The sequence below is a fragment of the Argiope bruennichi genome, chromosome X2, assembly GCF_947563725.1.
Source record: "Argiope bruennichi chromosome X2, qqArgBrue1.1, whole genome shotgun sequence".
NCBI classification, from domain to species: Eukaryota; Metazoa; Arthropoda; class Arachnida; order Araneae; family Araneidae; genus Argiope; species Argiope bruennichi.
The window spans coordinates 41,649,434-41,677,424 of NC_079163.1; the positions used below are offsets into that span (position 1 = coordinate 41,649,434).

General features: G+C 27.7%; 1 protein-coding gene across 1 annotated transcript; it reads right to left on the reverse strand.

Moving 5' to 3' along the window:
• Positions 1 to 25: 25 nt before the first annotated feature.
• Positions 26 to 27,991, reverse strand: LOC129960694 (uncharacterized). Its single transcript, XM_056074258.1, has 2 exons — positions 27,701 to 27,991; positions 26 to 704 (listed from the first exon to the last, which is right to left on the reverse strand). The coding sequence occupies exons 1-2, from the start codon at positions 27,807 to 27,809 to the stop codon at positions 301 to 303; spliced, it is 513 nt and encodes a 170-aa protein (XP_055930233.1). The 5' UTR covers positions 27,810 to 27,991; the 3' UTR covers positions 26 to 300.

Consider the following 27,991-nt stretch of genomic DNA (forward strand, 5'->3'; position numbering starts at 1 on the left):
AAACAGAAATAAATAAAATATTTCACGACAGCAGCTTTTAAACCACAGATTAAGCAGATGCAAATGTCTGGTTCAAGTAATATTCTATATATATCCATCCAAGAGCATAAATGAATAAGCAGTTGAAACATACACAGGCGTTCCAAAAAATAATTATAAAATAAATAAGAAATTTAAAGTTCAAAACTGCTCTAAGACTAATTTTTCTACAAAAAAAATATCAGTTGGAAATTCTTTACATCTTATTCGGAATAATTTCAAAACCACACAAAAGGAAATTTCACAAAATTTTGCAATTTTTCATTTTCTTCCTGGATAACTCCTTTTCCGTCCAAGACGAGGAATATAATTCGCACGCAGGTTGTAATTCTCTGATTTAGCTTCAGCTCTATTCAGCCTCCTTGGATACTTAATTAAATGCAAAATGATGGATTTTAGGATGTCTCCCTCATTGGAATCGTAGCCCATCATGTTATGGTGGCCGGAGTCACCGGTGGATTTCCTTGTGCGTTTGTGTAATCCTTGCTGAATTTTCTTGTACAGAATTGGCTCCCCATCCGTTCGGTAGACAGAAGCTGTATGAGGAGGCATGTCATCATACCCTTCGGTGTTTATGTCACCCATCTGGAGTTCAGTACCTAGAATTTTGTAACGTTGCCTACAGGAAATGCCTTCTCCTCTTTCCTTAGATGAACTTGCAGAACCTGAAAAATAATTCCATAGAATTAAAGGAAGTTTATGTCACGTTCATCTTTTGTCAACTTAGAATAGGTCAGTCAATGACAATTGAAACTGACAGAATGTTGTACGCGATTAGACCCTGTCCATTAGTTCTGAATTTGATACAACTTATTTGAAAGTAAATGATTAGATTAATGGAATTTGATTTTAGCAACAGTGTAGACAATGTGTGTGATAAAACTATATTTCATACAAAAGTTTCTTGATTTCATGGAGCTTTTTCTATACTCCTAAAACAAATAAAATTTCTTTATTGGCTTAAACTAGCTGCATTTATTTCTGAATTCTGTCACTATGGATTGCCATTGACGATAATTATTGAAACGTATATAATATTTATGAAAAAAAATTAATCATTAGCAAAATACCAAAATTTGCAGTAAAATTTATCATATCCATCGACCACAGTACCTAATGTTATTGGTCGTTGTGACTTGACCATTTATTTCACTCCGAAAGCTAAGGCAGGGCATGGGTAATTCCTTATGATTATCACGTAGTTGGTTAAAATAAATTTATTTTCTAAATGTTGAGTCATGGATCATAGACGATGTAATTTATCCTTTTTTGTAATATATAGTTCTTTAATCATGTTATTAATATATTAATGCTCTTCATTATTATGCTCTGGGTACTTTGTAACTTCATATATCTTTATTTGTGTAATTGGTTTAAACCAGTAATGCGTATAAGTTACAAAAAAATTTACTTATATGATGTTTAAAATTCCACCACTAACTCGATTAGTCATTTTACACTGATTATGTTCAGTTTTTAAGGAATAAAGGAGGAAAAAGGGATTTGCTGCTGTGTTAAAAAAAAGTAATCCCTGTAGAATTGAGAATTAGTCGTATATAATATATATATCACCAGTCAACGATGACAAAAACAAATATATTTTCCTTATTTCAATGACGTCATAAAGATTATCTTGTCTTCATTTAATATGTTTATAGAAAAACAACGTTTTTTCAAAGGCATATGAAAAATGATGCGCAGACTGTTTCAGAACTGAAAGAAAAAAAAGAAACATTTCCGCAGTCTTTTGTACTTCCTGTTTTTAAAGTTAAGCCTTTTGAATATTTATTTACATTACTGTAGATTTACATGTATATCCTCTCAAAAATTGCATTTTGGATATTTGACTTTGTGTCGTAGGTAGAATTGAAGTGATAAAACACTTTTCATAAGATTATATCGTGTAAGTAAAAATAATTTTTTACGTTTAATTTTATCCCGGTATTAACTTTAATGAAGACTCTAGTAATGATCTTTATAAAAAAGATTTCAAGTTTAATTTTGTAATAAATAATCTATACTTAAGTTGTTAATACATTATCAACTAATATTTATATCACATAATAATACATATCATCAGTTAATATTTATATCATATAATAATATAAATATTATCTAATAATGTATTATCAACTAATATTCAATTAACAAATAAAAATTCTAGTTGTTTTTAATTTCAAATTATTAATTTATTAAATTACATAGAAAAATTAATCACGTGTAGATTTTCTTAATTTGACAATGATTATCGTTAGTTATGTCTTAGGTATTTTAATAATTTTGGTTTAAATTAATCAAATCTATTTGCAAAAGCAATTATAATGACAATTCAATAGTAATTGAATCTAGTTTTGGTATGAATGGCTTTACTAAATAGACTCAAAAAGAATTCGTGGCAACTAAATAAACTTGCTTAAGATAACGAAAAAATGAAAGAATAAAAAAAATTATATATAATTTATGCTTAAAAATAGAAACTTTCACACAACTGTGTTAGTAATGAAATGTTGGAGTTTTTAATGGTATCTCTTTTAATGGTGTCTCAAAATCATAATAAATATTTTTGTTTATTTCATTTGTTATTCTATTGTGTAAGATATCCAACGCTTTTAAAGACAACAAAATTATTTTAGATCAGAACACGATAATGAATTTTAACAGCAGTCATGTGCGTACATTGTCAGCTGAACAAGGTAAAAAACACTGGCGCAATATTTGCTTTACCAAGAAACGTAACATAATGATTCAAACTTGTTGTATTTGGAGTTGTATTTATTTAATGAAGTAACCTATTCTATTCGTCTAGAGTAACGTTAATACTCTGAATGCTATCAAATGTAACGATGCGTCATTTATCACGGGAATTGCGGTAGTGAATGAGTGTTTCAGTAGATTTTTGACAAGATAATGCAATGTAGCCTACAATACCACAGAATCAAAAAAACAGAGAAGGTTTTTATAACAATAGTTCCCGAAATTTCATCTTTGCTCTATAGAATTTTTATAAAAAAATTGTTATTTAAATTCAAAAAATACATTGTTTTTATAATGTTATAACCACTTTTTAGCAAGACAAAAATAAAAATAAAAAGATAAATGAAGATTTATTTAAACATTTTAAAACACATGTGACTTCCATTACGCTTAATTTTATAGAAACGTTGGAAATCTTTTTAATGTCTACAAAACGACAAGGGAATTAAAATCTAATTGAAAATCCCAATCTATATTCCTTTACACCAAATGTAAATACATCACAGTCAAGGAGGTACCAAATGGACCAGTTAGATATTGATAATGAGCAAAACAAATAAATAAATATTATAGAATTTTGTATCTCGAAATTCTTTTATGAAAAGGGAATATGCAATGAAAAGGGAAAGGGATTATGCAAAAAAAATTATATTCTGAAATAAGATTATTAAGAATTTAATGTTAAAGGACAAAGAATTTAACGGACAAAAAAGTTATGTAAAGAATATATTTTTCAAATGGAATATCGATAAGGAATATTATCGATACATCATATCAAACATACTTATATCAAACATTTATCGATAATGAATATCGCCGTAAGCTGATGCAATTCCGTATTATATTTATTTTCATTTGAAACTTATCTCATAAAATTCACCTCTATCAAACAAGCTCAAGGATTGTATCAATATTTTCTACTAATTATATAATTGATTATCAGGATTTAATTGTTAGATTTGATCATAAATTAATGCGGAATTGTTCCAGTGCAGTTTCCATTTGTTTTGGCTTTGAATTCATGCTGTTAAAAAAATGCGGAATCAGAAGTAAATTCTACAAATATCATTCATTTGAATGGTGTGACTCTTAAGTTAACATAAATTCTTAATACTACTAATAAAATCTCATAGTTACGATGGGATAGTTAAGGCAAAGGTAACTATCCCATCGACAGTCAAAAATATAATCAAAATGAAAAGATTTATTAAGTAATGCAAGAGCATACAAACATTTAGCACAGCTGATATAAACTCTTTATATATAATCCTTTTGTATAATTCTCTAATCAGGCACTGAGATATAAATAATTAGTTAAACGTCAACACAATATTTGTTAATAAATATGAAATTTGCAAAGGAAATTTAAATATAATTTACAATTCAAGAACTGTGAAAAACAATCATTTGCAGTCAAAAATGAAGTACAATGCAATTAAAAGTGAAGCGAAATTAAAAACAAATTTGGCTTTACATGAGTGTGACAAAAAGTTGGGTAGTCATGCCAATTTATTTATTAAAACCCTTGCTAAAAGGTGCTTGTAAAATAAACAAGTAAAATGAACTCGAAATTTTCTCACATACTTTCTAATAAATGTGTTATCTAACCCCTCCCCTCTCTGAAAAATTATGATCTTTAAACAAAGTCACAAATGCTACGGATACTCAGAGTTTTATTTTCAGAATCTTGCATATGAGCATTTTATGTTTTGTAGTATAGTGAAGAAAGCTGAGCATGCATTTTGGACATCTTTTTTCTCCCGACTCAAACCAACATTTGACACATAACTGCGATTGAAGTTGAAAAATCACAGATAAAATTTCGTTATCTAAATCATTACATTTTCGAGTTGTCACATTTACGTGCATAAAAATGCACAGACTAATAGAATGGTGACTCTCTTGATGGGTTGAGTCAAAATTTGATACAAATCTCTAATTTAGACGATAAAACTGTGCAACAAATTTAATCTATCTTGTTCATTGCGCTTTGTAGGTAACGGGTTAACTTGCATTCGAACAGGGAGACCGAGAGACAAACGGTCTAAGAATCGATTTCGCTCAAAATTTGAGAAAACACTAAAATTTTTGTGTAAAAACTAAACTGAATTTCATCCTCCTAGTTTAAAGCATTTTTGAGCTCTCGTATTCACGGACAAACAGAAAGACATAATTTCAAAAACTTGTTTTTCGGGCTCAGGAAAATCAGAAATGGAGAAACGATTTTTTTGCATTATATTGCTTTATCTTTGTATATTTCGCGTATAAGAATGTAAAAAGGACATATCGCCTGGTATTAAATTACAAGCAATTTCGAAACTTACGCCTAACGGGAAGAAAATAAAATGGCAATAATGTATCTACTATATTATATGGAAAAATGTTCGTTCTCAAATTTTTTATTCAAAAATAATATTGAATTTCTTTTCATTATTTTGATGCAAAATTTTATTGACCACAGGTATGCACAACATATTTCACACTATACCTTTCAGCAGTAAAGCCCCATGAAGAGTATCATCTTATTTGCGCAATTTCTACAAAGTAAATAATTTGCATCAAAAAGAAGCAAAATCGAGCTTCAGTTTTAGAAATATTCTTTTATTAGATAAATTTCGAATATAAATCAAAGCATTGCGTAAATTGATCAATGCAGGACTAAATATAATTGACATAGCCAACTATCAAAATTTATTATCAAACATTTTCGGAAATTCTTACTTTTTTCCTTCTAAATTTAAAATATTTTTCGTTTCAGATATTTAAGAAAAGTTATTATAAGAATCATACAACAAACTACGATTACGAAAATGAATACATGTGTTGTAATAAATAAGAGGAAGTATTTTAAGAAGGTCATCAAATCTTTCACAACTAGGTCATCAAATGTCAAAAGATATGGAAAAACTAAGTTTTTTGCTTAGATAGCTGAAATATTAGTTTATGAAGGACTTAATGCCAATTACCCATTTCGAACTAAAGTAATAAAAAAAGACTAAAAGTAATAAAATGACTAAACCTAATGACTAATGACCTAAAAAGTAATAAATGACTAAAAGTAATAAAAAAAAGATCATTCGCACAAATTTCGTTTCCGACTGCACTGGACATGAAGGGCATCATTCGTTGAAATGATTTTCGTGCACGAGGAACGGCATAAGCAGTAGTCAGGTGACATTGAGATAAATAAATTCTTCATATGTTATTTTTATTTTATTTTTTTAATTTGCAATAGTATTTAGAAATATATTGCTGAAAACTCAAGGGCATTTTCCTCTAACCATTTGTGCAAGTAAAAATTTCACAGACGCTTGTATCAAAACAATCCACTGTAATTAACCGTCTTCGCCACACAAAGCACTTGTCCAATACCTTTTAGAGAACCGAAAATTATTTATATCTTCTAAATGAATTAATTTTAGACCTAGACTGTGCTTCGGCAAAACATCTCAGCCGACGGGTTGCAAACATCATTTTTACATGTGTTATTATTGCCATTCGATGTATATGTACAACACGCCGTTGACGATTTTGTGACAAACGCATTTCCACATGCTTGGCATGTCTTTCCAGCAAAACTGGTTAAATTCATCTTACAATTTTCAAAAACAAATTGTCTACACTCATTGAGCAACTTTGTAACATGCGTCTCTAATATAAGGTCTTGAAAAAGCTATTTATGTTGATTCACAAATGTTATCTTTCGTAAGCATTCATCATCAATTAATGGTATGGTGTTGATAATTAGCGCATTTTAAATAATATTATGTAAATTTGCGCTACTTATCCCACTTATTCAATATATTTTATAACAATATATTTTATTTCTGTCGAAAAGAAACTCTGCTCATAAAATATACATAGAAAACATCTTAAAATGGAAGAATTTTTTTTTAAATTTTAGAATAGTTAAATTCATTTTTTGTAATGAATGTATATACGCCTCAATAAATAAAGTAGAACATGTCTCATCATTAGAATAATGTATCATTGCCATCAGAGATCGCGTTGCAACATACTAATAAAAAAAGAGCTAAATTTTAGAAAAAATTAGAAGAGAAGAAAATGAACATAAAAATTGCCAGTTTAATGCTTTCATAAAAAGATCTTGAAATTAGGAAAAAATAAACATTTTATTTGTAATAAAATCCCAAATTACATTTTTGTGAGTTTAAGGCAGGATTTTCGATAAAATCTCATTTTGAGTAAGAAAAAACACATTTGTCTGCTCAGTTTCACTTTTTAATGACAGTGGATTAATAATAGCTATGAATGCATTGAATGACAAGTCTGGAGTAATAATTACCCTGTGTATTAGATATTAAGAAATTATTAAAAGAATTTTGCTTCTTTATTCATTTTCTTTTTTTCCTCTTGTGCGAAGTAAAAAGGTAGTATTGTAATCATTAAACAAATTCAAACTCATGCTTTTGATGAATCTCTTTGTTTCAGACTTTCTTGAGACCGAAAAACACAAATTTGGCATTATAATTGTCTGTCAGTATGATTATTTAAAGGCTCTTTTGTCTCAAATTTAAAATTTTTTCTGTTAAAAAACGGTAGTCTTAATTTGTAGTGTTGAAAGAGGATTTATGCTTCATATATTTAGATAATATTAACGGAGATACCATTCTTGTTTATCTGTATCTCTGCTTTAATGGTAATCTCTTTTAAATAAATATATAAATTATAAAAAAAAATTGCAATCAGAGTATAACTACAGATTCCTTGAAACCTAATGTTATAATTGATGTCAAATTAATTTCTAGACAAGAACATCGATACTTTTTTCGACAACGATTAAGAAAGGGTTTGTGTTACTGTATCCAGGTTATTTATTGCAACTCTATGGGAATAAATAAAAGAGAGAGAGAAACTCGTTTTATTCCCTATCGCCCATTCCATTCAGCTTGGTTTCTTCCAACCAGAACACTAAAACTTTTGAAGAGGAAGCATCCTGCCTTTCACAAGCATTAACCATTTATTCGAACTCTTTTCGGCTGAAAACATGTTAATAATCCTTTCCTGTTGGCGTGACGATCATGAGCTGAAGCATGCATGACGGAGTACCGACTAAGCACGTTGAAATGAGTCACATCTTTGCCTCAGTTTGCTAGACACAGAAACAAAGTTCACATTGAGACGTGGTTACGAAAACATACAATTGACTTTCAGTTCATCTTTCAAACAACTGCATTATTTTGCGATTGTTATGTTTTTTTTCTTTATTTTATGAAGCAGTTATTTTTCATTCATCAATAAAGATAAATGATATCGGTTTATTTTAGCTGATCAGAATTTCAAATTAAATATTTGGAGTTGTGATACGGTGATTTTAATACAATAAATCTGATAAATATAAATCTGGGAGAAAATGCATTTTCTTTTCATTCAATATGCAATTTTTTTATCTCAGTTTTCTATCTGAGTTAAAATGTTTTCTTCTTAAGTGAGTATTCTAACGTGCTTTCTAACGTTAATATAATATTTTCTTTTTTTGTTTGTTTTCCACTAAATGACTCGAAGGAATGTTGCATCACTCCAAAATATAAAGGGGAAAACAACCGAAAATATAATTTTTAATAGCCACTTAACGAATGAAAGTGTTTATGTAGGATAAAAACTATTGAAACATAATTGTAATTACTTTTCTTGCATCTTGACAGCTTTGATTTTGTTGAATTGATAGTTTTTTAGTTAAAATTATATTTTGGAAAAAAGCTTTTATTAATTCCTATCAAATAAAAAAGACACTAAGTACTTCAATAAACCCTTTGCTATTCTTATTCGTTATATCAAAATGAATTTTCAGGTTGAGTAAAGACGTGATAAATTATAAGACAATTAATGAACTTTTGCATGGATTACATTGTTTTGTTTTCCTTCCTTGTAGTTTTATAATCAGTGCGCTTAATGATTTTCCTTGAATTAGGAATATGGACACTTAAAATGTAGCACGCAAAGGAAAATTATATTGAAAAGCAAGCCAATTTCTGACAACTAACTGTTATTTCAGGAAACAATACAATAAAACCAATATTTCGACACGTTTCATATTAAATAAATACTTGTCTCAACTAAACATTTCCTTCTAAATATTTTTGCAAGAAATTTTAAATAAATATCTATTTTTTACGTTTGGAGAAATATTGATTTATATGAAAATTTATTTTATTCACCATAGATAAATAATTGCTGTATATAATATTTACTGATTTATGAAAAAAATAATATTAAATGAAATGATCAAATTTAAATTATACTCAATAGTTTTTGAAAGCATTTTTTCAAATTTCGAATAAAATGATACACAATTTCAAAATTCATTTATTTTTAGGCAGCAAACGCCTAACATCAAAATACTTTTTATCATCAACAAAAACTTTTGTTATTAATAATTAATTAAGTATTTACAACTTCAAAATTTTAGCGAATTATGAAACAAAGCTTCTTTTTAACTTTCGATCGTATCCAAATGCGTTTTTCATGACTTTGCTTCTTCTGTTATAAAATTTAATTAATAAAATAAAATTTAATAGAATTTTCTGTGTTTCTTTTCTGAAATAATATTTAAAATAACCTAAAAGCAATAAACAAAAAATGAATTTAATTAATAGGAATTCATGTTCGAAATGCATTTTTTTAAAAATTTCTTCCAATTTTGGAGTATGTAACTTTTTATTAATGCAATAAAGTATACGAAAATTACTACTAATTCGAATCTGTAAATGACTCCTAATTCCTAATCCTCAAGGATAGTTCTTTTTTGTTCTAATGACTTTACAAATCACAGGAAAAAAATTTAGGACCCTTCATTAAGTATAATTTGAGTTCAACAATCTTATAAATGAGTAATCAAGGTATGAGTGAAAAAAAAACACTTCCTGAAATTATTCATCCAATGAATGAGATGAAGAATGAAATCAACCGATCAAGATTTTCATTTAATGATATCTAAAGAATTAATCTGAATAAAATATTTCTTTTAACTATACAAATCTACCCGATTACGTTTCATATTTATTTCTTTTGGATTTGATTTTTCTGCCAACTTTAGAAATGAAGTTTTTTATCCAGGCCTAGATCCGACTTTTTCAAAATCAAAATTTTAATATGATTATAGTTTTCTTCACTCACAACTACATTAAGTCTGTTATGTAAATCACTTGAATGTAATGGGAGTTTATGATGTACATCTCAGTTACCTCATCAAAGACTGGCAGAAAGATTTCTGTTATTATTGTTATCTGAACCCGTTCAAGAGCAACATAATTTTCAAATTGAACAACTGAATTTTAATCTGCTAAAATGAGGCTATAATAAAGATGAAATATACATACTAAGATATTTAAATCTGGAAATCATGGCAGTATCTAAGCAGCTAATCAGCATTTTCCTATTTGTTGACTGGATTATTAAAGTAAATCATTGAAGCAAATCAAATCAAATTTAATTTTGAAAGTATATTAGCTTTAAATCGGCTTGCTTTTTTTAAAATTTATGATAAATGTATCATGGATTTTAATAATTATAAATATTTTACAATGATACAATGAAATAAAAAGAATGTTATGTCATTAGTGATATAATTGCTGATTGGTAAAACGTCCAAGGTTTTTCGTTTCAGATCGTAGCCATATCTGCAAGTTGCGTAACCGGTTACTAAAGTTTTCTTTTCAGATCGTTGACGTGTAGTGAGTGTAATGCGCTAGCATGTTTGGTGTCCTTGGTCGAACTGTCAAATGAAACATGGGTTACTATTTTACATGCCTTTATATCTCAGACAAAGAAAATGGCAGATTTCGACGATATGTATTTTCGTCATTGCTATATCATGTGTTATCGAGAAATCTTAAAAATTCCTGTCATATAATTTTAAGTATATACAAAAAGAGAAAGATCATTAACGACAGCAATTCTCCAAAAAAATCTAAAACGACATTATTCTCTGAAAATTAATATGAATATTCATAGGTTATTATTCCACTCAAAATAAAAAAAATGGAGTACTGAATTCAATTGGTTGTTACTCAAGTGTTACTGCAACCATGATACTTAAAATTTTAATAGGAATAATATAATATAATAAAATGATAAACAAATTTATAGCAGTGGAACAGGAAATTTTTACAGATTTGGCCTTTAAACTCCAAATAATTTTTATCGTTCAAGTTTCCAGCATTGGATTATATACTATCATTTGTTTATAGTTGAAACAGAAGTGCTTTTTTAATATTAGTGAACATTTGAAATTGATTTTTACAGAATTTATGGAGCAGAATTCTATACAAAAAACTGTGGTTTTTTAATTTCACATATTATCTATTGTTATCTATTATTTATAAAAAACAGAAAACAGCTATTTTTTATAACTGATCGCTAAGTATCCATTATCATTTTCGTTTAACGTCTTCCATAAAGTCTCATAAATACCAGATAAATCATTCAAATTAAAAGAAGAAAGAAAGAAAAATGTAATAATTTTTACAATTTAAAATAAATATGTTTAAAATTTTATTTCTAGCTATTTTGTTTTAAGTTTCAAAAAATAGAATTCGTCTTTTTGGAGATCATGCTTGTATAAAAAACAAAACAAAATTCGTTTATTAAATTTATGTAAACATTTTAATTTGCTAAATTGCAAAATGAATAAAAGAAAACATATAACAGTTGCATATTAAAAGCATGAAAAGTCTGCAGTCTTTCAAGATAAAATGTTTCGAAATTTGATTGCTTGGATTAAGTTGTTAGTTCTAATAAGTCCGGATTTAATTTACTGGAAACAGAACAGATAAAACAGTATAAAACAGATTGAAACAGGATTTTGCTTCAAAAATTATGTATAAACAGAAAGAAATTACCCTCAGAGAATTATGTTATTAGCACAAAAATAAGAATCAAAACATAAAATCAAAACATAACATCATTTTCATGACTGTTTCATTTAAATTCTTGCTTTATTAGCTTGTTTGTTAACTTAATTAAAATCTGACAAACAATTTTCAAAAGAAATGGTGAACTTTTTTATATTACACTATACATTTCTTGGTAGACAAAAATAAAGTTAACAATTATTTAAGGATTTTGACAAACATGTGAGCTCATAAAAGCATCAAAATATAAATGTATTTGAATCCCTTGAATTTTATAATAACAAAAATCTAAATACTTTCAAAAAATTTCGCCAAATCAGTTATAATTAATCCTTTGTTTTCTCATATTTTGTCGACTTTTTGAGCATTATATACTAAATAACGAAGAAATCATCCGGTCTGTTTCATTTACAACACTTACTAAAAATTCCGTACGTTTTAATTCAAATAATGGACAAGTCAGTCTGTGAAATAAATTAACTGCTCCACTTCACCAAGACATACGAAATCATTATGCTAATAGGACTTAAAGACAACCGAGCTTCGTGATTTGCAGTTCAACTATACGAAACAGTGCCGGTGGAGTACGAAACCACCTAGAACCAACTTTCACGGTTGCTTAGATCAAGCATGACAAATACACGACTTGCGGTTCACTTCCGGCCAAAAAAAGGCAACTATGCAGTTCTGTATATTGTCACTATTATATAAAAAAAACTATGTTAAAATTCAAATATACTATGTCAAATTATGATGTAACAGCTAGAACATCTAGTGACAATTATATATCACATACAACAATTTGAGAATAATAGTAGCTAGCCAACAAATGTGTTGTATAAATAGTAGCTAGCCAACAATGCAATTTGTATAGATGCGTTGCGTAAATAAAATGTTTCAGCCAATTTATCTGACATTTTGATATAACAGAAACGATTTAAAGACGGCATGTAACAATTTTATTTATAAAAATTCCCTGGCTTAATTTTCAACATTTCAAAATAAAAAAAGTCTTTCATAATGAGCTACTATAACGTACGCAAATGAAAGGGACCACATTGGTCTTGTAGCAGAGTAGTTGTTTCAAATTCGAACGCTCGCATTGTTATTCATCACATTGGAAATATACAAAAATATATAAAACTGAACTTTCTCGTTTTTTGTAATTAACTTTAAGAGTTCTAAATAAATATTGAAGATAATTATAAGGAAAACTACAGAACTTCCTCCCAAAATAATAGTAATTTTATTATACTAAACCATCACTTTTAGAAGAACAAGTTTCGAAACAATAGTTTTCAAGTTGAATTCTTCAGAAAAATTCTTATAAAGTTTACGAGCATTTGATAGCCGTTATTATGTTTCCTTGCTTCATTATTTCTTTAAAACTTATTTATTTTCCACTATTTATGTTATTTTTATAGCAATATGTTTTTATTGATAAACATCGTTGATATAATGTTAAAAATGCTTTAGAAAATAAAATGATCGGATGATTTAAAAGTTTAATATGTTAGCATCTCCTTCGCATAATTACAAGTAGTGTAGTTTTGCTAATATTTTGATGGGAAACGTCACACTTTGTTAATAATTTTGTCTGACAAATTTAAATTGGCTTTTCCGGGGAAAGAATTTAATTGCTCCAACTACTAAATGGAAATAAAACATTACTCCAAAAATACAACAGCAAAATGCGCTATTTCCCATAATAAATTAGCAATAAACTTATTTTCACTTCATACACTTGCCAGACGTTTTTACTTTGCTCTGAAACTTTTCAGAATTGTGCCGAGATCGTAGAAAAGTTGATATTGCGATAAATGTTACTCTTTCAAGTTATCAGTGCGATTAAAGCTGATTAGAATCTTACAAAACATCTCCTGAAGAAAAAAATATATGAAAAACAAGCAATATTTTTATTTTTGTTTCAGCTTTAAGATACATATTGTATTAAATTTTTTATAATTATCAATTTAATCAATTCCATATAATTCGATTTTAAAAGGAAAGTTTTAAAAAACATGTGACAAAAAATTATTATTCTATCGAGATGAAATTGTTATTGAATCGAGTTTGCAATAACAATTTAGACGAAAGCAGCTGATTTATCTACCAGTTTCTGTCGCAGGTTACGTATTCAAAACAATACAAGGAAAAACACTCACACGCAAAACATTTGGAAAATTTCCTATGACATGAAGAATAATCAGAGTTTAGTTATGAATAAATAATTCATGTCAGTTCTGTAAATAATATATTCTGAATTGCAAAATATCTGTAAAATTATCTTCATGCCTGTATAAATTGATGTTTAAAGGAAACTACATAAACACTCTTATAATTTCTCCTAGTTAACCAATTTTAATTTGAAATTATAGATTCATTAATGAAAAATTCGCCTGAAAAAAGAAAAATATATTCTTAATCTAAATACTGTATTGAATTTTACAATAATTTTGAATTCCATTGAGTATGCTTTGAAACTGAACTTTGAAAAACGTAACATATTTTTGATATAAAGAATTAAAATGAAGAAAGGGAGAGATAGACATGAAATCAGAAAAGATATATATATATATATATATATATATATATATATATATATATATATATATATATATATATATATATATATATATATATATATATATATATATTCTTTTAAATCCTACTTTATCTTTCTACGTGTTGTTACTGCAGTAAGCAGCCGATCTGAAACATGGCAACTATCGTAAGTTGATCGCCGACATGGAATTTTCCCCAATGTTCTCTTTTACCGGCGTTTTTTAGGAATCGTTCTGTCGTCGGTGATTGGCGGTACTGTTTTAGAATCTTAGAATCTTTTTGGATGATAAAATAAAAATAAACTACTTAAATGGTTCAAAATTATCTGTTAAATTAATCGTAACTATTACTGAGATCGTTCTATTTCATATACTTACTATTATGCATAGATAGCTTTTCGTTTGTTTGTAATTGATGTAAGAGGGAAAGTTTTAGTTAGAGATTTCTTGTTTAATATATCTATCAATAGCAAACGCGAGTCAAATATAGTTACTAATTTTTACATGAAAAATTTTAACATGAATTTATTTTTACAATTCAGGTGTATCGAAAAATTGAAAAGTAATGTTGTTTCCAAATTGAGACATCATTACAGTTTTTCTTTAGGCATATTACTGTATTCAACGAGCGATAAAATTTACAGCTAGCAATAGAATTATAAATGAATTCGCAATATGGTAAATTTTAAACAGAGGAAAGGAAAAATTCTAATTATACTTGTACAACTACAAAAAGATGAGCTAGTTTAACTAATTTCGAAAATAAATCGATTATTTTGCGTAGAGGTTAACAACATTCCAAGCATATCGATTTAATCTATCTAGATGCTTTAACTCAATTAAGGGAGCTCAATAATTAGTTAAAAGAATAACTTTATTCAGTCAATACAATGTAAATTAACTGTACAAACACACAATAATAAACTGGATAAGCGAACGTTTATCAATAGGAACTCAAGAGAACATAAAACAGCGTTTCCGGATTAGTATTTCAATCTTTATTTAAAGTTACTTTGATATTTAAACAATTATACTGTATAAATATCTAACCATGATTAAAATTTCTAGTCGTTTATCTTTCCAAAAGTTTTTCTTCGATAATTTATTCGCATTTAATATTGCTTCTGGTACTATTTAGTTAAGATTTCAAGTTTAATATATATATATATATATATATATATATACAAAAGTATTAGAATCAAGTTAATAGGAAAAACAAAAAATCAAATAAAAATTAAACCAAAAAAATTATAAAAAATATAAAAAAAGAATCCGGCCTGAAGACTTTTTCAAGGGTCACCCTCAGGCAGGGATTCAAAGAAAGGGATTTTTTCTGTGAGGAAATACAGACATTGTCTAATAATGATTCCTCGTGACCCGAAAATCCCCTGAAATTATGCTCAAGTGATATACCATTTTAACAGAAAGGAAATATAAAACAACAAATTAGAAGAAATTAACCACAACAAAGTAAAAATACAGTTAATTTCTTCTAATTTGTTGTTTTATATTTCCTTTCTGTTAAAATGGTATATCTCTTGAGCATAATTTCAGGGGATTTTCGGGTCACGAGGAATCATTATTAGACAATGTCTGTATTTCCTCACAGAAAAAATCCCTTTCTTTGAATCCCTGCCTGAGGGTGACCCTTGAAAAAGTCTTCAGGCCGGATTCTTTTTTTATATTTTTTATATATTTTTATATTTTTTATAATTTTTTTGGTTTAATTTTTATTTGATTTTTTGTTTTTCCTATTAACTTGATTCTAATACTTTTGTATCAATTCATCTGTGTTTTAGAAGTAGCTGCAATTGCGCTCTCTAAATACTATGAAGTTCTTTTTTGGTTTTAGTTTAAATAGGTTATAAATTTTAGTTGCGATTTCGAAACTGTTTTTGTTTCGTTTTCATTTTAGTTTCGTTTTCAAACTTTTTCTTACTTAAGATTGGTTACTATATATGCAGTCAATTAACACACATATATATGCGTTAAATTTCTTTATTGCATTTTATGGAATTCTCCTCCTAAGTTTACAAGAGACTATTTATTTATACAAAAATATTTAAATAATAAAAATATTAAATATATATACGATTCAAAAATTAACGCTTATACTTTCTATTGAAATAAAAGTTTTCGTTATTCGAAGCAATATGCACTTCGCATGGTGCTATTCAAGGAACCATAATGTCGTGCTTTTGCGAGTTTCATTCTCCTAAACATAAAATATGTATATGTGTATGTAAACTTATTTCGAACTAGTGTTGATCACCTGGTTAGCCAGGATTAATTACTGTTAAAATTTTCAACAAAATACTTTCTGTAGCTTGCTCTTAATGTGTTTCCTTACTTTACACCATGGTTCAATGCATCGCCACAATTTTCTGCCATCTCATTTTAAATGTGATCTTCTAATGTAAAAACGGAGATGTTTACTCTGCAATCAATTCAAAAGTTTTCTTGGTGAAATTAAAAATATAGGAATAGATTGTAGTATCATTCAGAATCGTAGTTTTATGCATATTGCAGAGTATTTTTTTATATCTTTTGTAATTACTCAAAAGCTTATTCAATAAAAAATGTCGGATTCAATAAAAAATTTAGTTCACTAAATAAAGAAAGACATTTTCAAAGACAAGAAAGACAATATACTTTTATAAGACCAATTATATTACATTAAAGCATAACAGTGTTTAAAAATGGGCGAACATTGAAATATTCCATCATAGAGTACTTAAGAAATTAAACCTTATTTAAGTACCAGACATTTCAAAATTATATGAAAAGAATACTTTAAATAGAAATCTACTCTTGAGAAAATAAGTCGTAACTTCACGTCATCATCAACAACAAGAGAAAAGACCAAGATTAAACATTATAACAACAATGAAAACAATTTGAAATTTACATTATGAAAGGAAATATATTATCATTTAAAATATTTCTTAAAAATTGATTTAAAAATTATTCGGTAAAAAAATTGGTTTCATTGAAAAAATTTTTTAATTTCAAATTCAAGATGATATAAATGTTATTTTTAAACTGCAATATTTCTGGGTAATATAGCGGGGGGACCAAAATTTTGCTTACTTTTTAATTAATTAAAATTTTAAGAAATTTTTCGGAGGTTTAGACTTTCTCTTTCCAAAAACCATATATGTCAAGTTTGGTATTTCTATGTCAAGCGGTCTGATACACTAAGAAAAACCCATACATGCAGACAAAAACATACGCCGAAACACATGCACACAGACACACAAACACATTCATCTTTATTATTAGTAGATATATTCTTTTCTTTTACATAATTCACCGACAAGGAGCTCCTTAGAGCGGTACAAACCTATGCTGTATTGCAAAAGTAATCTGTCTTGACATATTCAATTACATCTAGAAGTTCGTATGTGGACTCTTTGACCACGCAGTATTATATATTCCTCAGCCTTCAAACCATCGTTGTCTAAATATTAATATCTACTTATTATTCTTATTAAACAATCTAAAAATACCGCAAAGAATTATTTTAAGAAAAGAATTAAGAAAAAAAGACTGTTTAAAAAGTAAAAGGAAATAGGAAAAAGAAAAAGAGAGGGGGAACAAGAGAGAGATTATAAGGAGCAACTGAAAATTCTGAATATATTTGAATCGAAGAATAGTAAATTTAAAAAAAGGAACAAAAACGAAAATATTCAAATTTATCTTGTTTGAGATTTAGGGATGATGAGAACTTTAGAATTCACAATGAGAGCGATGTTAAATTTGTCGAAGTTCTGTGAATTTTTGTACAACAAATTAAAGTAGTACCAAATGATTATGTATTGTCTTTATATGAGAATCATAGGAATATCTAGGAGAAGCTCCTAAAATTGTGAAAGATACAGTAAAAGACAGTTTTATGGTTATAGATTAGAATTGTTGGAAATATCCAGTAGGGGTAGACTTTTACAGTATAATAATTCTGAAAAAGTTAAGATTTCTCACCTCATAAATAGATTAACAGCGAAGCAATGAATGAGATTCCTGATTTACTCTTAAATGCAGTTAATTAATCTTATTTGAATCAGTAAATTAAATTTTCTAAATAGTGTTCGTTGTTTTGGATTAGCTATCTCAGTATTCTACAAAGTTTCATCATAATTTTCGACTATAACATATTCTACTTATAACACACTGTTTTCAGCCGTAAATTCAATTTCAGTTTTCTTGTTACAAATAAGTTATTCTAAATTATTTGATGTTTAATTTAGTTCGAAAAATTATCTTAAATATTTTAATAAGTTTAATTTTTATTTAAGAAAGTTTAATTAACATGCATAAAAATGTACTATTTTCAGCAATTTCTGGAAATAATTTGATATGTTAATTTTAGTTTTCATTAAATACAATTATTTATCGAATCCATTTTTTTATTGTTTCCCACGAACACCTATGCTTTCGCTTATGTATAAGTATAAATAATAAATAAAACAGGATTATATAAGACTAATTATTTATAACATTACAAGTTAGTTGCGATCATTTGAGAAACCCTCAATCTAATGCTTTGGTACTTATCCTTTACTTACAAATACAAAGAGATACACACATCCTTTACTTATAAATACAAAAAAAAAAAAAAAAAAGATACTCGCATTTTTTATTTACAAATACAAAATTGTGAAGATTATTATTTTTAAAGTATTAAATCAGAACTGAAAAAATCGTTAAAAACACATTAGATACTAAAAAAATAAAAATATTTGTACCATTTCTAAATTTCCTGAGAGAAATGCCAGATTTCTTTCACCAGATAGGAAACTGGACTTCCTCAAATGTATATTTATAAACTTATTTTTACGCTTAAAAAAGCTATTAATTTCAAGAAATGTTATGTGCTAATTTAAAAGGTTTTTCTCTACGGAATATTTTGAAATATTAGAGTAGTGTAAAAGAGGAAATTTGCAACTAGCAACCAGGGGAAGTGGTCTTCCCGAAACTTTCTCACCTACCCTCTAATAAAATTAGTATGCCCCAATCTCCGGCATAAATTGTGGACTTGAGCACATTCACCAAAAGTACAATAGGTGGCTATGCGTTGAAACCATGCTGTGAAAACCATGAGTGCTCAGATTTTTATTTTCAATGTCTCTCAAATAAGAGTTCTGTGCTTCGCAATGCAATAAAGGAAACTGACTATATTCTGCTTTTCATGGCCAATTGAAGCTAAAATTTGAAACAAGACTACAATTTTAATATTAAGGTCATATACCAGCTTTAATTTTTGTTCGCTTTTTTTAGCAATAGCATTTGTATGGACGCGAAAGTACAGACCGATAATCAGTCGACCACTTGACTCAAAAAAAAATTCTCCCTTGACTAAAAAAAATAGTCACTAGTAATTTTTTTTTTATTTTTCTAAAACTTCGAACATTTTCCTTAATATTTCTTTAACAACTTACAAGAAATGCAATGTTTTATTGATAATTATTTTTGCAAAAAAGCAAAATCTTTCAAGTTTTTGCTCTCTCTTTTTTGTTCCATAATAAAATCTATATTCCTTTTATGTTACATTTTCCGAGAACTACGAATTAAAGCTTGATAAGCTTCGTAATTCAAATAAAGGAATGCGATAAAAAATACAGAATAAAAAGTTGTTTTGATCTTCAAGCGACAAACAATAACATCCATACAATTTTTAAATTAAAATGATTTATCAAGCTTTTGAATTTCTTAAGAGTAACCTAAGTAGGTTAATATAATAACTTTTCAGAATTTATTCGGCAGCTATGAATTTGTAATTGTAGAGCCATCTCTATTTCAATTGAAATGAAAAACATATTTTCACTAGTTTTTAAAAATTGTTATAGTAAAAAAATTGTTGTTCACTAGTTTTCAAAAATGAGTAGGTTATAGCATTAGGTTTCAATTTTAATCAAATTCGGAAATCTAGCAAATGTCTCTTCATACAGAAAAAGATATTTTTCAACAGAAAATTCACATTATTTCTTAATATATTCGTATTTAATCATGTGCCATATTTATTTTCAAGAAATTTCTTGAGACTTCTAAGAAAACTTATGTTATCGGTAAAAGCTCGGTTTTAATTCTGTTAAGTTTTATTAACATCTAGTTTTGAAGCAACACAACGGCCTCACAAAAACCTCATAATTTTCAGCCTCGGCAGATTTAGAGTGCGCCAGATCTGATCTGGCGGAATCGGGTTTGGAATCTGGAATTTTCCGATCTTGAAGGCATCCTCGCAGTTTTAAAAAAACTGACGAACTGATTTATTAGCATGTCTTAGAATTATTAAAAAATGGTAAAATTTATAATTGAAATGTGTTTAATGATGAACAGTAGAATTCTATTTTAAGTGCATTAATTTTTAAAATCAATAAATGAAAAACACAAAACTACTCATTTAGAAAGATAATATAACTCTTAATGCATAGTTTTCATATAAATTGCAATATTTATTCTTTGTCTAATTAAATCCCATGAGAATCATAGAAAATCATATAAATGAGTACTATATTACATTCATACCAGCATTATCAGCATTCTATGCGAAACTGCTTAGAGAAAGCGACTACATGCCAAATAAGTACAAATTAATATAACTCGAGCTCATCCGTGGTAATAGTTGGAAAGAATTTAATCTTCCAAGAATCGTCTGACTTCATATCGTTGAACTATGTGGCTTCATAATTATACATTGAGTATCTATTCAGTATGTGAAACTTTCAGCAAAACTGAATTCATGGCATTTGGATCGCTCGATTTCTACTATGGATAAAACTTGCATAAAAAATTAAATTGGTAGTAATTCATGAACGATGTTGTCTTACCCAGTGAACGAGATGTCTTTCGAATACCCTTCTTGGTGAATGACTCGGTTAAAAAAAAAGTACTCCGAATGAAATGGCTATACTAAGATGTAGGTCTTTCAAGTTGAGAAATTTAATTATTTACTGAAAACCAATGAGAATGGTCTCCTTCGAAATGTTCTTATTTACTCCTTAATAAAGAATTTATCTCTCTCCCGCAAAAGAATTGTGGACCTTGAGCAAGGCTGTTAAAGCCATGAGTGCTCAGAGTTTTATTTTCAAAGTTCCACAATTGAAAACTGGGTGTTTCGCAATGTAGTAAAGAAAACTGGTATTTGTGTATTAATTCCCCGGTATTAGCAAACAGTGGTTACGAAATATCAAATTTTTGCATGAATCTTGCTCTTTAACTGAATCTAATGTGCGACCTTTGGAGAATGATCGCTGACATATGGTAAACATGCAAGTAGCAGGTAACTGAATCCTTTTTTCCGATCGAATTGAAATCAAAATTTGACATCGAACTAAATTTGTAGTCACAAGATTACATCCCAAATTTCATTTATTTTAGTCATTACGATTTTGAGTTGTTGATTTTACATGTATGCAAAAGAACAGGCCGACGGACGATCAAACCTCGACGGATTAGGTACATACAGACCCCTGTTTTAGATGTGAAACCCGTACATCAAATTCTATATGCCCTCGTTTTACTTTTTCTAGTTGTTTTGTTCACTTATATTTTGGCAGCAAGGCAGACTTCTCTGAATATATTTTGTTCGAAATTTCGCAGAAATCTATAAATTTGCTGTTAAGTTTGTGTAAGAAATTCAATCCCTTTATCTCGAAGCATTTTTTAATTATCGTGTTCCGAGATAGACATGCATAATTCCAAAAATGTGCTTTTTCGGATACAGGGAGATCTCAAATGTTAAGATTCCTCAAAATCTAGAGGTTGAATTTATTGACAATTATAATACTTTATCTTCGTATACAAAAAAGAAAAAAGAAAAAGAAGTAAATGCAACTTTGGTTCAATATTTCGGATGCTCTCAAACAAATTAAAAACAACATTTGGTGGACAATTTCTCAACAAAAACCAAAATTGGGTTAGAGAACAATACTAGCTCTTCCTTTTAATGCGTGTTTAAAAGCCATTCTTTTCCAAGTACACAGCAAAAATAAATTCGAAGGTAAGATATATGAGAAAAAATCTGTACGTCATAAAGCAACTAAAACGTAAGAGCAAAGAACTACGACAAAGCATTACATTTTTATGAGTTTTTTCAAAAGAGTTTAAACTTAAAGGCAGATTTTTTCACTTTATTCTGCAACTCCTGTTGGTAGAACTTCGAGATCAAAGATTTGTAGATACGATACATAATTCAGGTGAAAATTTGCGTGCGTAACACTCGCAGTGGGCGTAGGATCTATCACAGTGGATGAAACTAACTCACACCGTATATTTGTGCAGGAAGCAAACACAATGTGATCTCGAACATCTGTTCGAAGGTAAAAACCTAGAGGCTTAGAAAATAGTCAACATTCAAATCCAATACTGTACACTAAAATAATCAGTGAGGAGTACATCCCTAAGATTTTGTTGATTAATTTTGTCAATTTCTATTCAGATGATTAATTATTCATTATTCTATTCAGATGTTTATTTTATTTGAATCTGTTCCTACGGAATTCATCGAATAAGATAAACTATAATAAGCCTCTAATAAATATCACTTCTAAATTACAAATATCGTTAATATTACATTTATAAAGATTAAGTGCAGACGTGTTTAACAAATTTATCATCACAATTTTATATTGCTCTTTTTCATTTAAAATCCATCTTGATAAAAAAAAAAATTCTAGAGTGAGATTTCTTATGATATTGTATACATAATTTCTAAGAATATGATTTCTTTTTTACAATTTTTTCCATAAAAATTTTATGAGGCGTTAAATAATATTTTTAAATGGAAATTTCTATGAAAGCATACGGACTTTTGTTGGATACATAAAAGAATGAGTTATTTCCCTTATACTAAGATTATATTTAGTAATACATTTTATAATAAAATATCATCATTATTTGGCGCATAACTGACAAAAAAAATTCTAGATTTCAAAATAATTTCTTTCGTTATTCCTACAAAATTAATAATTTACTCTTCTTCTCAGACAACAGTTTGCAAAAGAATAAAGCGATTATGAGATTTGTAATTAAAAATGCCGCCCATTTGCCTTGTAAGTAGAACAATTAAATAAAGAAGAAAAAAAGGGAATGAGTTATACTTTTTTTTTGGGGGGGGGAGTATTTGGAAATTTAAGCCAATTTATAAACTTCTAAATGATTATAATAATACAAGAAAAAGTGACTAACTTATTTTGCAATGCAAATAAAATATAAAGAAAATAGACTCCATTCGAAATGTAATATAAAAAAGTTTTAGTTACGATGCTATTTGAAGGAAGAATTATAAAAATGAGTGACCGATTTTAAAATAGCTTTTATGAACAAAACGGAACTTCTACAACAAAAAAAAAATCTTTATTCAAAAATAGTTTATTGAATTCCTTCAGTAGCTCAAACGTTCTTTTCTTCTGTAATTCATTTCTTCAGAATGTGGGTGTGTTTTCAATTACACACGCATATTTTTCTATGCTTTAAATTAAGTCTGGTTGCTGAAAAGTTTCGGCGCTTCTCAACATCTTTTCCTTTTTAGAATGCATAAATAGTTTTTCAATTTTTGTTATTCAATTCTTCCTTTCGAATTATTGTTGGATTCAACTAGAATTAGACAATAACATTTCGAAAACGATTGTGGAGTTTATATCATATTCCTGTTTATTTAAGCCAAGCAAAAACTAGTTAAGAGTCAAATAACTATTTTAATTTATTTGTAACATTTTTGAAGATCGATTTTGAAGCGAAAAGTTTAAATTCCGTTCAATCCAGCAAAAAAAAATACTATTATTGTTTGTAGGTGTGGATACTGGATTTCTGGTAATTGTTGGATAATTGTAATAATAATTGCCTTTAAAGGGGAGTGGGACTTTAAAAAGCTGAAAGACAGAATTATTTAAATCTATTGATGTAAGGGGAAAGAAAATTGACCCTTTTATTCCAATACATGTCAATTAAAAAAATATGTGTAATCTAATATTCTAAACATGTAATTTGAAAGTTCGATCATGGGCAATTAAATGCCATAAATTTATGAATGTTTTTTACGGAAAATATTGCGCATTTTGATTGTAATAACTGACAAGCTGAGCTTCTGTAGCTAAATCCCTCCCTTCCTTTAATTCTCTGAAATATAGCACATTCTTTTTCGCATCAGAAGAGATGATTTAATTAAATTACCTTGCATCATATTTAATGCCCAGAGGAGTCAAAACCTCAGAAAATAATCTTCTCTAGTGCCAAAATTAGTGCTCAAAATGTCAATGCTCACATGGATAGCTGAGCCTTGTAATCTATTATCTTCATATTGTGTACTTGAATTTTTAAGAAGTGCTGAATAAAAGCATTTAGGTCAATGCTTATCAATGCTAAATTACTTTCCTCTCTTTGGCCTTCCTCTTTTATGTAAATAATATTCTGGAATAAACGTACATTTTTTCCAAAGGACATTTAAAGGCCACAAACAAAGTTCGTTCCTCTATTTTAGAAAAAAATGGCAAACTGGTTTGATAACCGGTTTCATTGTATGAAAGAAGGTATACTTTACAACATTAAAATTATTTGCATTAGACAATTTCTCATGTCAGACGTCTAAAGGAATATACTGAAATATGAAATGTTATTATAGATTAACATAAAGGATAATCTATCGTTCTTTAAAATAAGAAGTATAAAAATGTAATTTTTGTAACTGAAGTGTGTTCAGGCATTTGAGTATCTTATTTGGTACAACTTTGAGATAGATGTTTAATGGCCATATTTAAAGAACAAATCGCTTGTTCCACTTTTTTTAAATTAAAAAAAATTAATTTCTTTAAAAAAATAAATTTAAATAATATAGTTTTCAGTTTTTCATAATCCACTATTGTTTTTAGAATTTCCAGTTCGATTAATCCGCCAAGATAATAAACTTGAATATTAAAAATGAGACATTTAATGAAATTCTTTCCTAGCATTTTTATGTTAATCATGGACCAAAAATTCTTGTTTTACCTATAACATATGGCAGGCAGCTCAAGGATGAATTAAAACTATATTTTCTTGTAGGTATTTCTTTGTCTTTAATTAAATAGTATCATTAGATCAATGTTCAAAGCCTATTTTTTGGAGGGCTTGTGTCAAATCTAAATCATCATGAAAAGTTAGCAATATCAATAGACACTTCTTGAATATCGCGCCCATTTAAGAGGCAACACCACTTATCTAAATTTTGCTCATTTTACAACAAAATTTTTCTCAATCAATAAAGAACATTTCTGATGTTTTCCCCTTTTGCGATATATTGTTGTCTCATGTTCATATTAGATATGAAAAAACATCAAAAATACTCTTTATCTTTTGTAAAAAAAAAAAAAAAAAAAAAAAAAAAAAAAACAGTTTTCTTCTTCTTTTAAAATCTGAAAAGAATTGCGTGAAGTTCACCACTTTACAGTCTTTTAAAAATTTATTTCATGATAGGCTCACTATTTAAACATCATTTCGAAATTTTAATACTGAATAGTGCATTAAAGCATATTATATATTTTTAGAAAATTTAGAACACTTAAATAATCAATTCTTAGCTTTTGACAATTTTCGGAACTGCGCCTTTCGTTTTATAATGAATTCAATTTATAGTGGTTTTGCTTTGGTGAATTAACTCAAAAAACATCTAATTTCTTTTTCTTTTTTTTTAATTTCTATTCTTACGAAGTTTTGAGGCTTTATCACGACTTATTTAAACAGTTTTTACTAGATTTTGAATAATATTATTTCCTTACAGATAATTGAATTTAATTTAACTTAGAATTGCCCTAACGATGTAAAAACCTAACCTAAAAAGATAAAGAATTTAAGGACAATTCCGTTCTACAGACAAATAAAATCTTAAAATAGAAAATTTCATTGCATGCTTACAATATGGACATGATCACTACTACTACTTTTAAAATGGCTTAAAAGTATGTACTTTTAAATTCTCTAAAGTTATAACACTTATGGAACTATTTTACTGAATTAAATGTCACTCATAAAATTAAAAATACAAAGGAAATAGCAGCATACTAGTTACTATCAGATTATTTATCTCTTACCATTTTAACCCTTTTTCATTCGGATTTTTTTCTCTCTGGTAACATTCTAGACCGTGCACAGTTTTGATTTTTTTTTTTTTGGTATTGTTTATTAAATATTACCTTCAGAGTTGTAAGAAGAAAAATATATTTTTTATAAAAAAGGAACTTTTAAAAAAATTATTGCATTTTTTATTTGTCGTATCAATAAAATGTTTCCTTTAGTTCAGTGAATAATTATGTACTTGATTAATTTTCAGAATGCAAAGTATTAAAATCACATATATTTATAGTTGAAATTATTTTCATTATTTTTGTACACTAAATTCAGAGAGTTAAAAGAAAATATTTAAATTGAAAAAGTGGTCTTTAGAGTATCACCTTTTCAAAACTGTTTGCAAGTACAGAAATTTTCGGATAAAGATCATTCTGTGATATGTAGAAGCTAAAATTTAAAGACAGAAACTTTTCGAAAAAAAAAAATACAAAATTTTAATAATTCATATATATACATATATGATAGATTATTATTATAAAATTCGTAATAAATTTCTAATGTAATAAAATTGATATAAGAATAAATCTAAGCCAGTTATCATCTTGCTAAAGTGGAATCAATCGTCAAAATTTTTAACGATCTTTGGGAATTTTCTTTTCCGATTTTCACCGTAATAAATATGAATCAAGATCAAATATTTTTACAGTAATAAATTCGTATCATATCAATTTATTTCATTGTCAAATATAATCAAATAAATCTTTAAATTGGTATGAGAAGATTATAAAAAATAAAATGAGATGGATTCACCTAAAAATAGTGCTAAAATAACTCATTTCTTAAGCTTTATAATAAAATAATAAAAAATATTTTGAAATTATTCTATGTTGCAACAGCTCTGACATAATTTTTACACAAAAATATATCTTATCAAAATAAAACTTTTAAAAGTTTTTTTTTACGGGAAATAAAATGCGCAACTTCGAAAATTTCTTAAAACTTGTGGACATATTTTTATACTCATATTATTCATGTTATATATTATAAACTCATACATATTTGAATATTAATATTTTCTTAGAAATATTAGCTATATAATTGTAATAATTATCGGTTTCTTCTAGTAATTTCATGAAAAATATATAGAAAACTTCAAGGTAGCGAAACTGAAACTTATGATTATACCGAATTTATAATAGAGTAAAGCATACAAAAAATCTCAAACTGAAAACAGACAACAGATTTGTTCAGATTAATATTTGTAATTTTAGTCATAGAAGAGCTAAAATTAGAATTCAACCATATTAAGGATTTATGATATGAATTATTTTTTATGAAATTAAAAATAACCAATTCTGAGTTTCAGTTGAAATGGGTGAAATTTGGATTTTCACATGCCTGAAATAATTTATGAATAAAAAAAAAACTCACCGAAAGTCCCGCAGAAGAGCAGTAAAAGGGAGATGTAACCTAGGAGCATGACAGCGCGCGTCAAACAAAAAGAGGAATACAGTCCGTTTTCCCGATATCTGTTGGACATTCTGGAGAACAGCAAGATACTTTTTCGGAGAAGAAAGAAAAGACAATCGGAGGGATTGTTTTTTTAAATATAATACGCCGAGTGTCGTTTTTTAGAAAGATGAAATTTTCAAATTCTGAAACCGGAAAAATTCAGGAGCGCTTCAGATGTCGCTAGAATAAGCTAGTGGCAACATTTAGAAG

What these genes read in the sequence shown, in the direction of transcription:
- LOC129960694 (XM_056074258.1), bottom strand. Translation starts at nt 27,809, where the DNA reads ATGTCCAACAGATATCGGGAAAACGGACTGTATTCCTCTTTTTGTTTG. An exon ending in GCTCTTCTGCGGGACTTTCG is followed by an intron (nt 705 to 27,700) that starts GTGAGTTTTTTT and finishes ATTATTTTTCAG; the next exon opens with GTTCTGCAAGTTCATCTAAG.